The sequence below is a fragment of the Pseudochaenichthys georgianus genome, chromosome 15, assembly GCF_902827115.2.
Source record: "Pseudochaenichthys georgianus chromosome 15, fPseGeo1.2, whole genome shotgun sequence".
NCBI lineage: Eukaryota > Metazoa > Chordata > Actinopteri > Perciformes > Channichthyidae > Pseudochaenichthys > Pseudochaenichthys georgianus.
In genome coordinates, this window is record NC_047517.1 from 11,969,472 (window position 1) to 11,985,852 (window position 16,381).

At 41.3% G+C, this 16,381-nt stretch overlaps 1 protein-coding gene across 1 annotated transcript in view; it reads left to right on the forward strand.

The window, feature by feature from the left end:
- The window catches only part of LOC117459306 (isoaspartyl peptidase/L-asparaginase-like), a 31,150-nt gene extending 19,970 nt beyond the window's left edge, over window positions 1–11,180 (forward strand). Inside the window, exons 5-7 of the mRNA XM_034100060.1 lie at window positions 8,375–8,496; window positions 8,995–9,105; window positions 9,651–11,180. Coding sequence (XP_033955951.1) covers window positions 8,375–8,496; window positions 8,995–9,105; window positions 9,651–9,907 — 490 coding nt within the window. The 3' untranslated portion in view covers window positions 9,908–11,180. The remainder of the gene's footprint in view (window positions 1–8,374; window positions 8,497–8,994; window positions 9,106–9,650) is intronic.
- The last annotated feature ends 5,201 nt before the right edge of the window (window positions 11,181–16,381 follow it).

Consider the following 16,381-nt stretch of genomic DNA (forward strand, 5'->3'; position numbering starts at 1 on the left):
CGGCTGACTTTTACATTTGATATAATTCATAGATAGGTTATATTCACACCATAACGGTGCACAGCTGATATAAAAGGACTTGTAGTTTTTAAAGATATTACTGATTTGAATTGGATTGAATTTTGAATGTAAGAATGTAAATACTGAGTCTGAAATAGTATAGCAATATTCTGTAAAATTATGTGAAAGCATGAATAAAACTACACATCTTCAGATGTTGTACATACAGTGTCCTACACTAATAATACAAAGTTATTATGGCTGTGTGTACCTTGTGTGCACCGCCTAGTGGTTAAAGCACGTTATTGAATTATTGTTTTTATGTGTTATATTTGATTAAAAAAATATTAAGAGTACAATACTTTCATAGGGGGAAAGTAGAAGGTCTGTGATGGAAATATAGAATGTAAAAGATCAAGAAGATACTATAAATGATCTCTACAATAAAACAGTTTAGTGCAGGATGTACAAAGATATTAATAGGAGGAGGTGCAAAACAGAAAAACGAATTAACCTTATAACCGAATTATATTATGGTGAGTAAATAACAGTGTGTTATTTTTGAAAAGAATAACAAATTAGAAGGAAAAAAAGATTTTAAAAATACGAGGCTCTGAGCCCCATGTATTTTCCTCATAGACGGCAACACTAAAGGTCTAAAATAAAGACCTAAATAAATATTTGGGATGTTCTTGCCTTTAGATTCTCCCAATAAGTCCACCAAAAAAACGTTAGCATTCATGAAGTAATCTTTGTCATAACTAGCAAACTAAACATCATGTACTGCACAAATAATCAGAAATAAAAACTCATTACTCGCATAAAATGACATCAAAACGCATTTTAATGGCCAAATGAACCTTAAAATAGGAATTTTCCACCGAGAATAACACGAAGGTCGGCCATTGTTGTTGATCACGTAGTCTGGGAGCTGTTGCAGCGTCCATAGCAACCACCTTAGCAACCATGAATGTGTGTACACATTCATGAAGTAATCTTCGTCATAACTAGCAAACTAAACATCATGTACATGTACTGCACAAATAATCAGAAATAAAAACTCATTACTCGCATAAAATGACATCAAAATGCATTTTAATGGCCAAATGAACCTTAAAATAGGCATTATGAAGGTCTATGGGGCGCCCTGCCCGTAGAAGCCTGACGGTCAAGGGGTCCGCTGTCTGCAATGAAGGTCTATGGGACGCCCTGCCCGTAGAAGCCTGACGGGCAAGGGGTACCCTGTACGTAATATAGCGACGTGGAGGGGCCCTGACCGTCCGTCAATATATGACGGGATGGGAGTGAGAACGTGTTGCACACAGAGACACACACAGACACAGACACACACACACAGACACGCACGCACAGACACGCACACACACACACACACACACACACACACAGACAGACAGACAGACAGACAGACAGACAGACAGACACCTCCTTCATAATGCGCCTTCACCTCGTTTTCCCAGCATTCACTGGATTATCCGTAAATCAAACAAACAAAACCAAAACGTTGATTTATCTGTTTTCCCGAATAACGTCGGTTTTTTGGTTTTCTGTTTTTCCGAAAAACCAAAAAACGACACCGGTTCTTTTTCAAACGTTGTTAATATGTTTTGGATGCATATTGTTCTAGTATTTGTTCAGGCTGTTACATACCATTAGCCTCTGTTGCTACCTGCTGGTGGTGAGTAAATATTAAAATTGACAACTGGGCCGCGATTTTTTTTTGATGTATCTGCCGGTCCTTGGCACAATAAAGGTTGGGAACCCCTGATCTAAACCACAGAAATGACTCCGGAAAAGCTGCAGATAGAGCCATAAGAAATTAATGCAACTGATTTCATCCGTGCGGTTTGGCTTTATGAAGCAGGCACGCAAACGGTTACGTCATGACGCAAACGATGACGCAATGACGCAGCACCAGTCGGATTCTGGGTGGTGTGAAAAGAGCCGGAGCTAAACCGAAGAACCGGTTCTGAACCTGAAAAGCTCTAACACAGAGCTTGAACCGGAGTTGCGTTGGTGTGAATGAGGTAATTGAGGTTGAGGACGTTTTTGCTCAGCCAGGATTTCATCTCTGTTAAGCAGTCCATCAACTGCTGTAGTGAGTTGACATTTGCTTTGAGAGGCAGATAGATCTGTACATCGTCCGCGTAGCAGTGGAAGGGAATATTGTGTTTCGTGAGAATTGAACCTAGGGGCAGTATGTACAGTAAAAAGAGGATGGGGCCCAGAATTGAGCCTTGGAGGACCCCACAGGTAAGAGGGGCTTTGGCAGAGGAGAAGGCACCTAGCTGCACTAAAACGGACTGTTCAAGCCGTGACAACAGGATGCTATGGTCCACAGTGTCAAAGGCAGCAGTTAAATCTGACAGCACCAAAACAGCTGGGCTGCCTGAATCGGCGGCTAAGAGCAGATCATTAAACACTCTTAAAAGGGCTGTTTCAGTGCTATGCATAGGTTTGAAGCCAGACTGAAACTTTTCATGGATGCCATGTGTGGTTAAGAACGACTGCAGCTGGACATAGACTACTCGCTCCAGGGCTTTAGATAAAAAAGGTAGCTGGGATGCAAGAATGGAAGGGTCAAGATTTTTCTTTTTACGCCTAGACTACTGCAACTCCCTCCTGGCTGGTCTACCTGCATGTGCCATCCGACCTCTGCAGCTTATTCAGAATGCAGCAGCTCGTCTGGTCTTCAACCTTCCTACATTTTCCCACACCACTCCGCTCCTCCGCTCTCTCCACTGGCTTCCGGTAACTGCTAGAATCCACTTCAAGACAATGGTACTTGCGTACCATGCTGCGAATGGATCTGGCCCTTCCTACATCCAGGACATGGTTAAACCGTACACCCCAGCGCGTGCACTTCGCTCTGCATCAGCCAAATGACTCGCTGCACCCTCGCTGCGAGGGGGACCCAAGTTCCCATCAGCAAAAACACGTGGGTTTGCTATCCTGGCTCCAAAATGGTGGAATGAGCTCCCCATTGACATCAGGACGGCAGAAAGCTTACACACCTTCCGGCGCAGATTGAAAACTCATCTCTTTCGACTCCACTTCGAGCGATAGAATGACTAACAAATAACTGCTAACAGAGCACTTATATACTAATAAAGGACTGTCTTATCTAAAGCCAGTTGAGCAGCACTTAAAATGATTGGCTCTATGAAACCTGATGTACTTATATGATTCTGTTTTCCTCAAGGTTGTGTCTTCCTGGTCGAATGTACTTATTGTAAGTCGCTTTGGATAAAAGCGTCAGCTAAATGCAATATAATGTAATGTAAAAAGTAGTGGCTTAACCACGGCATGTTTGAAGGCAGCTGGGACACATCCTGAGCTAAGAGAAGTGTTTATAAGTAATAAAATACTTGCTCCATCTGATTCAAAAACGTCTCTGAGAAGGCGAGAGGGAATGCTGTCTGAGGTGCAGTTTGTCGGCCGCAGGTGCTTGACTACATCCTAGAGCAGGGGTGCCCAACCAGGGGAGATTCCCAGTCGATCGCGAGATGTGTCTAAAAATAGAACAACAATATTCTGTTATCGTTAATGTCCTATAACATAATCTTCCTGTGCCAGAATAATGCACTTGAACGCATCAAAGCTTTGTGATTGGCCGGCGTGACCCCATGTGTCGGGGCGTGACTGGTGGGCAGTGGGCACTAGTTCGCTGACTTTGTCCGTGTCAACAGGAGTGACAGTCCGCACACACACAAGATGCAATTATGGCAGAAGCAAAAGAGCCCAAAATATATCATTTTCACTCCGAGTGGGAGGATGATTATTTGTATCTATTCCAATTCAAAGTCCATCTGTCTCGTCTGCAATGCGAGCGTGGCTTTATCGAAGAAGGGTAATTTAGGAGCGGCATTTCAAAACAGTGCACACACGCTACGAGACGGAATTCCCTCCTAATTCTGCCCTACGCTCCCAAAAGGGGAGGGGCCTGAAAGGACAGCTAAATGCACAGCAGTCCATTTTCACCAGGCCCAACAACAAGAGCAAGGCTGCTACCTTAGCATCTTATCGTGTCAGTCACGTTCTTGCGAAACACATGAAGTCTTTCAAAGATGGCGAAGTTGTGGGACAGTAAAACAACAACAATAACAGTAGCATTTCAACAGGTTTTTGATATAATAAAAACTCAAGTTGGATACCGTTATTAATCAGCTGTGAGTTTTAGCTTGTTTGAACTTAGTCATTATAATTATTGTACAAAATGGTATAAGAATGCAAACTTAAATTGATTATAGTCTATTATCAATTCAGGTTAAGAAGCTAGTGTTGCTTGCATCCTATTTTAAAGGCATTTCTTTTTATTCTCTACTAAAATGCAACAAAAAAGGGTTTGATTCTATTAATTTTGTCTTTTTTATTGCACTTTGGCAGCAGATTCCTGAGTAGCTTCAGATCTCAGTTGTCTTATTAGTAAGCCTCATTTATACTTTTGTAGCAACACTATTTTTATATAATGGCAAAGAAAGGGTTCAGAGTATTTTCTTTTTTCCTGTGTCATATGTGGCAGCACTGTTCAATGTTTCTTGAAAACATTACCCACTGTAGTATGTGACGTGTGAATAAACTTCAGTTAAATACTTGTATGTGTTTAGATTAGAAAGAGGTAAGATAAAGGATCTGCAGTATTTTATGAGGTATTAATCGTACAAAGGTCAGTTTTATACAAGTAGAAGTGTGTATTTACCTGGTAGTAGGCTGTCAGTAATGGCTACGCCTCTCTATTTGGACTGGTAGATCTCGGCAGACTGGCAACTTTAAAAGTAGCTCTCGGTTCAAAAAAGGTTGGGCACCCATGTCCTAGAGAGAAGAGAGGGATACAGGCTCAAAGTGGTCGAGGACAGCAGGGCACAGAAAGGGAGCAGGATCTGGGGTAGCACTAGTATAGGCTCGCCTAAGAGCAGATACTTTTTCGATAAAAAATGTAAGAAACTTATCACAGAGAGTCGATGGCACAATTGGAGAAACATCACAAGGATTAATGATCGAGTTGAGGACATTAAAAAGAACCTGAGGTTTATGGCTGTTTTTGGAGATTAACAGAGAAATATGCTCTGTTTTGGCTGCTTTGACTGCCGTCTGGTAGTCAGCAAGGCAAGCACGAAGGATTTCTAGGGAGACATGGAGTTTGTCCTTTTTCCATTTTCTCTCTGCACCTCTCAATATGATGGCAATATAAACAAGGTCTTAGGTCGGCTCTGTACATCAATGCCGACCTATGCTGACAAGTAAGTGAAGAGTAGACAATATAAAGGTATTGGCGAAATGTCCCAGCAGTTTAGGATAATGAAGGTTCTAATCAAATCCATTACATAGCCATTACATGTCTAACTCCTAATGACAGGAAGGCAGAAAGCGCATTATACAAATAATAATACTCATAATAATAGCAGACATTTTTTAACAATGACCACAATATCATTATTTTAATAAACCAAATATGAACAATTGAGGAAAATTAGGAAGAACTGATGATTCAAATGTTATAGCCTACAAGTGGTAATGCAGTTAGTGCATAAATTACTATTGCAACAAATGTGTTCATTTTCTTCATTATTAGTCGATTTTTTTGGACGAAAGGTCCGGGCCATTGGTTACAATGGTGAGGCCAGTGATAATACAAGTCCGGGCCGGTGGACTTACCCTTAATGTCTACCTCTGCGGTAAGTCACTAGCACCCCCCCCCCCACCCCCCCTCGACAATTTACTAGCGGTATTTAGCTACTTGCGGTGGGCCGGCGGTACCGAAGTGGGCCGGTCGAGAGTCCCGGGCTGATTTGTAGTCCCAGTCCGCCCCTGCTCAACGCCCCTCCTTCTCAACCTTTGAGGCACGTGACGAGCTTCACAGATGACGCGTTGCATCCTGTTTCCGGGGTAGCAGTTATGTTCTGTTAATCATAGCGTCAGAACAGGGATTAACAGGGATTACTTACCTCCATTTTACTCTGACGCTATGATTAACAGAACAGAACTGCTACCCCGGAAACAGGATGCAACGCGTCATCTGTGAAGCTCGTCACGTGCCTCAAAGGTTGAGAAGGAGGGGCGTTGAGGCTCCGCCCATGTTGAGCTCCCGCCCACCTTGAGGTACTGCGCACTGCAGTGAGGGGCTTCTCAAATAAGGTCCCATCGACCGGAAGTAGATGGGCGTGACTTCGCCACTCTATCTGACCATGAACTCAGTTTGATCCTAAAATGGCACGGAAGAAATGCACAGCTAAGCGAAAATATGAAGACGAACATAGGACGTTTTTAGTAGAGTGGGAGAGTTCATATTTTTTTCAATTGCAAGCCCTTTTGCCTTATATGCCAGACAGCATTAACCCATTTCAAGGCCATTTCACCTCACTCCATGCTAACATCGACCAGGACTTCCCAAAAGGTACGGAACTTCGCAAGCAGAAGATAAACACCTTGAAAAGTCAGACAGAAAAGCAGACACAGACTTGGAGACCGTAACGCTTGCATCTTATCAAGTTGCTTGGAACATAGCACGAGCTAAAAAGCCGTATAATGAAGGGGAGTTTGTTCAAAAATGCCTCCGTGACGTGGTTGAAATCGTGTCTCCAGAAAACAAAAAACTGAAACAAGCGGTATCAGACGTCCAACTGTACCGCCACACGGTTGAACGCAGAATATCGGACATTAACACCGCCATTGAAGCGCAGTTACACTCTGATCTTCAAACATGGGAGTTGTTCAGTGTGGCATTGGATGAGTCTTGTGACATACAAGACAAGCCTCAACTGGCAATATTTGCACGACCAGTCTCAAAGGATTGTGTTATGTTGTTATGTTAACTGGCCTCTGAATACTGGCAGGAGAGGTTTAATTCAATTTCTGTCAATATAATGGTGTGTGACATTTACAATAAATCTGTCTGAGCAGAGCTATGTGTGTCTCTCTGTGGGGAGGGTGTGTGTGTGTGTGTGTGTGTGTGTGTGTGTGTGTGTGTGGTGTGTGTGTGTGTGTGTGTGTGTGTGTGTGTGTGTGTGTGTGTGTGTGTGTGTGTGTGTGTGTGTGTGTGTGTGTGTGTGTGTGTGTGTGTGTGTGTGTGTGTGTGTGTGTGTATAAAGTTTTAGATTTTCATTTTATCTGTGTGAGAGAGAGAGGGGAGGAAGAAAGTGAAGGAGCACAGAGAAAGGCTGAGAACAAAAGAGAGAAGGAGGGGGGGGTGCACGCGCATCTGTGACTGTGTGTTTGATGTGGCTCTTTGCAGTAACATAGTAACATTTTTGGCTCTTAACCTCTGACTGGTTGGCCACCCCTGCACTACTGTAGATGATCATCAGCAATATTTGTAATGTGTCATTTCTATATGCTAATGGGCAAAGTGTTATCCAACAATCTGCTTGCCTTTCCTTTTTGTTGTTGGTAATAAACGCCACGCAGTTGCGTGAGCAAAAGAGAGAAGTTGTTTTCATTGTCTTTGCAGAATTCACTGCACTACAAAAGTATGTTTTGCTGGGTCAGCTTAAAAGGGTTCATATGAATTCATTTAGAATACAATGCACTGTATGAATATAAACATTGGGGAAGGCAAATGTGATGCATTTGATTTGAATATATTTCAATATTATTGCATGAAATCTCATAAATCCTTATTTTTCTGGGATTTAGGCATTTTGGGCATGGAGGGGTTAATATCGGAAAATGCTAAAAGGTTATCAGTGGGCACCCTCCTGTATTTTGAAGAGGTACCTCCAATCTACAAGAAACAGCAGGAAAAAACCCGTTATCAGACGAAACAAGGTTCTTCCAAAAATCAGGCTTTGGCTCCCGGACTATAAACTCAGTTTTAGCTTTAAAGTGATAACCAGGTTATTATACAAATCAAATGGAATCAATCACAATTCTACACTATATATACCCACCACATTTTTTTTAAATGTATGCTATGATAAACTATATTTTAATCCATTTATACCATTGAATACATACTTCTTGGACTCAAATATACGGTTATATCTAAAACTAATATTAATATCAGTGTAAAAACGCCATTATACATTTTGAATCATCATTCAATTCTTGGTAAACGTATTGATTATGTATGGCAAATTCAAAACTGAATGTTCCCCTTTTTTCAGTGGATTTCTTCATGTGAATTAAAAGAATATATATCAGCAAACTGATGAACTTAACATTCTTTTTAATATGATATATATTAATAATAGAATTGTGGTTTATTTATGCCAATTAAAAAACAATTATATTATTTGTATGTGTTGTTTCTCTGTGTCCTTTTTATTGAGTTCACGTCTGCAGTGATTATAAACGTTTTATCAATTTTCTTTTTTTTTAAAGGAGACTTTTTGCTGTTCCTTTATGTTTTCTCGTGCAGGGGGAAGATGGGCACGGTTGGAGCAGTGGCAGTAGATTCGGAGGGCAACATCGCCTGCGCCACCTCCACCGGGGGGATGCTGAACAAGATGGAGGGCCGGGTGGGCGACACACCCTGCATAGGTCAGTCTTCACACTAACCGTCTGGAGTTAACCTTTTAAGAGCGAGCACGAAATCTAATGACGTCAATATCGCACCAAACAGATTGGAAGGTGTTTTTTTAGACTAATCGGTCTCCAGCAGCTGACCTTTGACCTGCAGAAGTTGTTTGTTAGTTAGTGAAAAATGTCTGCTTAGTTAATTATTGACTATGAGCGTTGTGTCTGATAACCTATTGTTCAATACTGCTGACACATGTTGCATTGGGATTATTCTGTAGACAAAACGTCCAGTTGTCCGTGGGTCAAATTTGACCCGTTGCTAAATTATTTTACGTCATTTTGAGTCACGGAGTTTCAGAGGTGATTAATAAACAGCTTCAGGTGGATTTTGGCCTCCTTTGACATGTCTAGCTTACTATACTGTCACAACCGCTTGACAATCAGACATTGCATGAGATGAAAATTACAAAAAAGTAAAAGTGAAAATGGAAGAAAAAAAATCTCAAATTGTCCCTGTAGGGTCTGGAGGTTACGCTGACAACCAGGTGGGGGCAGTGTCGACCACAGGCCACGGAGAAGCCATCATGAAGGTGACTCTGGCCAGACTCATCCTCTTCCACATGGAGCAAGGTAACACTCTGGATTTCTGCAGTGACGAAAGATTGCCTATAACCAGGCAATTTCTGCAAATAATTCAATGAGTGTGGCTGGAATTACTGCTCTGGCAAGGGATTGTAAATGTTTGTTTAAAAAACATGAGGGCTATGGTTTAATTTTTGTGAGGCTCCTTCACTGGGAAATATTTAAGGTTTAACTCTTCATTTGCTGTTTTCTGATTGGTTTATGCACCAATTCATGGCGGAAACAACTTTATTTATGTCATTTGAATTCAAATCTATTAAAAAATGTTAGTTAATTATGGTTAGGCTCTAGGAAATGTTTTATCAAATACTATTGTTGTCACTTCAACAGGAAACATGTTGCAAACATATATGTTGTAGGGCAGTTTTATTACAAAAGTACAATACAACACCATCATATCTCTCTTAGGTGTTTTGATCTCCACTCCACTCTGTCTATTGTTGATGCACTGATGTACACTAGTTGACCCCTGACCTGTTAATGAGCACTTCTACCTGATCCAGAACCTTTGTTCCTCTCTCCTCTGCTCTCAGGTCAGTCCGTGGAGGCTGCCAGTGACTTAGGCCTGGCCTACATGAAGTCCAGAGTCAGTGGTCTGGGGGGGGTTGTGTCGGTGGACCCTCAGGGCCGCTGGGCTGCTCGCTTCTCCAGCCTGCAGATGTCCTGGGCTGCAGCGCAGACAGAGACCCTGCACTACGGCCTGTACGTTGGGGAACACTTCACCCAGAGCCTGGGGGGGGGCCCTCTGACAGGAAGTACAGCACATTTAGCTTCTAAACCTTTAGGCTGAGCATGCACTGAATCAACAATATTTTAACTTTAAAGGTGGGGTAGGTAATTTTGGAGAAACTAGATGGAATATAACAAAAAGTGTATCTCGAGCCGGTTTCTCAAACTTACCTACCCCACCTTTAACATTATGAATAATAGTATATTTCAGTATTGATTAATATTTTTTAGAAATATTTTTAATCTTTTATTTTGTGATAATACTCAGTGAAGATGGAAAGCTACATTTGGTGTAATCATCTCATCATCTATTCTAAATAATCTTCTCTTTCAATATGAAACTTTCGCCATGCAGCAGTGACAATAACTGCAGATCACCCAATGGCCACTTGAGGCGGGCGCCAAAACAGAGCGATCTGCATAGACCTCCATGTAAAGAAGCTAAACTTTAGAGCAGAAATAGCCTGGTGCCAAACATGGTTTTGGTATCTAAAGCTAATGAAGAGTTTTTTTTAATTTAACTCTTACACACCGTCCAGTTGCACTCAAGTATTAACTGATGAAAATGTTGTGGTCAAAATACGATATCCCGTGCTTGCCTTGAGATCATTTCTCCAAATTTGACCCAACTGTCCACCAGACTCAAGGATTAACTGATTAGAATTTTGCGGTCAAAGATCAAGGTAACTGGCGTCACAAATCATGTCTTTGGCCATAGCAAGAATCAAGAATTAATACATATAATATTAGAATTTCCTTCAAATGTCTTGTGTTGACATTTTAGACAAATAAATCCAAACTGCTACCTGGCTGGTTGGTTTACAACCACAAAGTGTTAATTCCAGTGTTCCGCATGGTCATGTGTTATAAAGTCTTATAATAATTCGTTTTCCAAATAGCCTTTTGCCAAGAGTATGCCTTTTATCATGGAAGAATGTGAGTGTTTCTTACCTGACCTATCTGGTATAATGACGTATAGTCGTATACTTTTAAATAGCTGTGGCTCAGTGGCTAATCCACCAATCTGAGGGTGAGTGATTCGATAGCCAGCCCTAACATGTCAAAGTGTTCTTGGGCAACATACTAAACCCCACCCAAAATTGCGCCTGAAGGCATGTCAGCAGTATTGAAGGGAATGTTTAAAAGCTAAAGGACATCATGTGAAGTCATTTGTATTTTTTAACGACAGAGTATTCATGGGGGGTTTTTGTACTGTAAGGTGAATCGTTGCCATCACTCCAGCATTTGAACCAGAGCCAGTGTTTGTGATATTCAATGCTGGAGCTTCCTGCTATGAAAACACAGATTTGAAAATAAATGCCTTTAATCCCTGACCATTGTGAGTTTCATGCTCATTGAGTCTGTGTGTAGAGGTGCACTCATGTGTTAAACTCAGCCTGTATGTGTTATTTTTTGGATCCACTAGATGGTGCTGTTGAAATACAAGTCAACACTCACACTCGCACTTTTTACAGATTTTAGGCTTCAAGTTCATCTTTGCTGAGCAATTTTATAAATAAACTCTTGTTGCTATTTCAATCTTGTCCTTGAGCTGGAACCCACAGGGAGCTTATATTATATAAGAGACTGGTTACTTTCTATCTTCTTGACCAGTCGGGCCATTCTCCTCTGACCTCTGGCATCAACAAGGCATTTCACCCAGAGATTTGCCGCTCTCTGGATTTTTTCTCTTTTTCATACCATTCTCTGTAAACCCAGATGGTTGTGTGTGAAAATCCCAGTAGATCAGCAGTTTGTGAAATACTCACACCAGCCCGTCTGGCACCAACAACCATGCCACGTTCGAAGTCACTTAAATCACCTTTCTTCCCCATTCTGATGCTCAGTTTGAACTTCAGCAGGTCGCCTGACCATGTCTATATGTCTAAATGCATTGAGTTGCTGCCATGTGATTGGCTGATTATATATTTGGTTAAAGAACAATTGAACAGGTGTACCTAATGAAGTGGCCAGTGAGTATATGCAAACGGGTGGTTGTTGTTTTTAACAACTGAAACAATATTGATAAAATGTTTTTCTGTATTAATTTAACTTAAAGTGGACCTATCATGCTATATTTGAAACTTATAAAACGGACAAGTCAAATCAAGCAATCTGATTGATTCTTAGCCGTGATATACTGAGCGTATACCATGGGTAGAATTGTAAGTTACTTTTCATAACAATTCAGTATCCCTCCGCGTCTGCGAAAAACAGTATACCGTTGGGCTGAAAAGCATTTCAGACTAGTGATGGGAATTCCGGCTCTTCTTGGTGAGCCGGATCATTTGGCTCGGCTCACCAAGAAGAGCCGGCTCTTTCGGCTCCCAAACGGCTCTTCAGTTTACCACATATTATACCTTTTAATTAAATCAAATGTAGCCCTGTTTTGACTAATGATTTATATGTGTGTACACATATATCACTTAAATTATTCAATACATCCTTTGTACTGAAGTATTCAAAAGTAAAAATTACATGTTTAATATAAATTATTTGCTGTGGCCAATTGTTTTCATTGCATTTACAGACCCGTGTAACTCTCTGATACCACCCAATGAATGCATTGACTTCCTTGTATAACCACGCTACACAAAACAGATAGCAACACCTATAAAAACTATTAAAAAAAATACCAAAAAGATCCTGCATTTTAGCCATGCCTCGTTTCGCTCTATTTGCTCTTTCCAGCGCTGTTTTTGCAGGGGGCTGATTCTGTGAGCTGCAGCTGACCACGCCCCCCTGCAGGAGAGGGGAGCGTGCTCTGAGATCAGCTGCTGGGCTGTCAGAACAGAAGAGGGGGAGAAAAAGAGATCTCCGTCCTCCGTGTTTTATTCTTATAGAAGTAAGAAGAGAAGTAATGGGGCAGAAACCCTCCTTTTTACGCAGCGGTCCAGACATAGACATCAAACGGCGACACATATTCAGTTGACAGTTACTTTGGCATTAGGGCAGGGATATCTAGATACTTTCCAAGGTTTGACATAATGAATTGTGCTACTTTTAAAGCAAGCAACGATGTTTTCAAATCTGTAATCAAAAAGCTCCTCAAAAACACTATCGAAGCAGTTCCTGCCGTTGTTACGTTAGCTCAGTAACAACGGACTACTGTTCTTAGCGGATGCATGTCAATTTATATCAATACAACTATTTCTTAATCAATAAAATCATTTTCTAATTCCATAAAAGCATTTCAATTAATATTGGGAGTCATTTCGTTACTTTGTTGAGAATGTGGCCATGTGTATTAAGCGGGATAATGTGCACATTGCATAATGTGCCTTCACTATTTTATTTTTAACATCATTATTTACTAATAAAAACTATTTAAATTAGAGTGTGTATTTTTCTTTCATATTGCCACACTTGGTAACCGTTTTATAAAAGCAATAGCTCACTCCAGGCCGTGATATATGCTCATTATATCACAGCTAAGGGGCGTGGTGGATATAATGAGCATATACCACGGCCTGTCGTGAGCTATTGCTTAAATATATTGTAGGGCCATACCTATACAAAACATGTCTGTGAACTTTTTTTTCAAAATACCAAACGGATCACCCATTGTAGCCATGCCTCATACTGCTCAAACCCCTCTTTTGAAGCCCTGTTAGAGAAACTTCTTGGGTCCTTAGCTTGAAAAAAAGAAAGAAGAGGAGGCGGAGCTAATGTCTGATCAGAATTCTACTGGAGATAAAGTTAAATTCTGCTGTGAAATAACGCCATCCTGTTCAAACCACGTCAAGGGTTATTTCTGAAACAGTATGGAGCTCAAATGCTTTTTCTCTTGCGGGTTTATCACAAGGTGAGTTCTTTTTTTATTTCCTGCTTTTTAAACACATGTGCTCTCCAGTACAGGTTAGCTCTGAGTGTTAGCGAGGCTTGCTAATGTAAACAAAGACGAGATTTCGTCCAAAACACGTCAGGCATTGTTTCTGATAGAACTTTCTGTGGGTCCGCTGCCGATTTGACTTCAGTTCGGATGGAATCTGTATCCGCTCGTTGTACACTCGTTTTAAAAAGATTTGGGTAGCCTACGGAGGAAAGAGAGAGAGGGTTTTATTTTCTGACGCTGCGTGAGTTCCCCGACGCACCGGGACACATATGTATGTATAAAAGACAACACAAAGTGCATTTTGCATGATAGGTCCCCTTTAATTTACACGTAATTACTTTACTTGCTGCCAGGGGCGCCGCCAGGGATTTTGGGCCCCATGAAAATATATCACATTGGGCCCCACCACCAGGCACAGGCCACTTTGTTTATAAATTACCACGAGGGCCGTACCAAATGGTCTAGCGGTCTGTATACAGCCCGGGGGCCGGAGGTTCCCCACCCCTGCTTTAATATAATAACATTAGTATTAATATCATAACCAAAATGTCTGTGATCAACATTTTGTATACAGACTGATCACTCAATGCTTCAAACTGTCCATCATCCTAAATAGACTAAAAGCAGTTTTTTGTTGTATATAGATCATTGGCTATGTGGGAAAATACTGTGTTTGAAATGTATAATTTAAATTAGATTTAAATTATACAGCTAGATTAGTTAGCTTTTTTGTTATATATATAGTATTCCAGTCTCCCTTCAGATATGTTAAGTAGCATGTCATTCAACACAATGCTGCTCACCTCTTTCAGTTGGGAGAAAAGCTGGTTCAGGTTCAGCCTTATGGGGGGACAGGGCTGCTGAGCCTAAAGATGGATCTGTTGGACCTGGCACCAGGGGGAGGGACAACTGATTTAGTATGAATAGGCGCTAAAAATGTGCCTGCCGAAGGAGCTAACACCTCTGCTTCTGTCTTGTTTTAATTGGACTCTTAAAGAAGGCAGGGCCCCCCCATCTTGGAGGGAAGCAATTATTTCCATTTTGCCTAAGGAAGGCAAAGACAAAGACCACTGTAAAAATTATAGGCCAATTTCTCTTTTAAATATGGAATACAAGCTGTTTACCTCAATCATCTGTACAATATTTGAGACTTTCATGCCAGAAGTATGGTTCTGGTTAGTCTGGATGCAGAAAAAGCGTTTGACAGTATCAGTTGGTCTTTTTTATATGAAGTACTAAGGAGGTTTGGTTTAAATGAAAATGCAATTCGGTGTATTAAGACTATTTATCATGAACCTACGGCTAGAATCAAAGTAAATGGGAGTTTGTCCAATAGGATTCAGCTGGAGAGAGGCTCTAGACAGGGCTGCTGTCTCTCTCCTACTCTCTTTGCTTTATTTGTTGAACCATTGGCGCAAGCAATAAGGCAGAGTGAAGATCTGCAGGGTGTCAATATAGGGGGGGAAGATCATATCATTGGGCTTTTTGCAGATGATGTTATAGCCAGTTGAGGTGGTTCGGGCACCTAGTTAGGATGCCACCTGGGCGCCTCCCTAGGGAGGTGTTCCAGGCACGTCCAGCTGGGAAGAGACCAAGGGGTAGACCTAGGACCAGGTGGAGGGATTATATCTCTTCGCTGGCCTGGGAGCGCCTTGGGATCTCCCAGTCAGAGCTGGTTGATGTCGCCAGGGAAAAGAAAGTTTGGGGCTCTCTGCTGGAACTGCTACCCCCGCGACCAGACCACGGATAAGCGGGAGAAGATGGATGGATGGATGTTATAGTTTTTCTTGAGCAACCAGATGTATGTTTCCCAAACCTGATGAACCTACTCGACACATATCGTTACTATTCAGGGTATAAAGTGAACGTAACAAAAACTCAAATTCTCTCATTCAATTACTCACCATCCCAACAAATTAGACATGCATATAACCTAAAATGGAATTCCAAAACAATGACTTATCTTGCTGTAACTATAACCAAAACATTTTCTAACCTGTTTGAAGCCAATTATAACAAAATTGATGACAATATCCGAAAGGATGTAGAAAGGTGGTCCACCCTCCCTTTAGACTTCAGTGCCAGAATACAAACGGTTAAAATTAATATCCTACCTAGGCTGCTGTATTTTTTTCAGTCTCTTCCAATTGATGTTCCACAAAAAAAATTCATAACCTGGGACAGGATGATTTCTAGATTTGTTTGGAATAGTAAAAAAACCTAGAATACGATTTACGACACTTCAGTTGTCTAAAAGTAAGGGGGGAATGGCTTTACCAAATCTTAGGGAATACTTCTATGCAGCCCAACTCAGACCTTTGGCCTACTGGTGTAGACCAGATTATGAGTCTGGATGGAAAGCCATGGAAAGGGAGGTACAGGGTCACCACATTCAGGCCTTGGTAGGAGATAGGAATTTGGTGAGGGCTCTGAGAGGTGAAATGGATCCGATAGTTGCGTTTACACTAGAGGTCTGGAATGTTGTAGTAGCAAAATACAAATTAAAGAGAGGGATACACACGCTGAGGTGGTTTGCATACGATTCCAATTTTAAACCAGGGGTGTACGATCCAACATTCAAAGAATGGATGCAAAAGGGCATAACAGCAATGTGTACAGTTACAGAAAAGGGTGAATTGATGGGTTTTCAGGAATTACAGGCAAAATATGGTATTACAGACAGGGATTATTTTAGATACA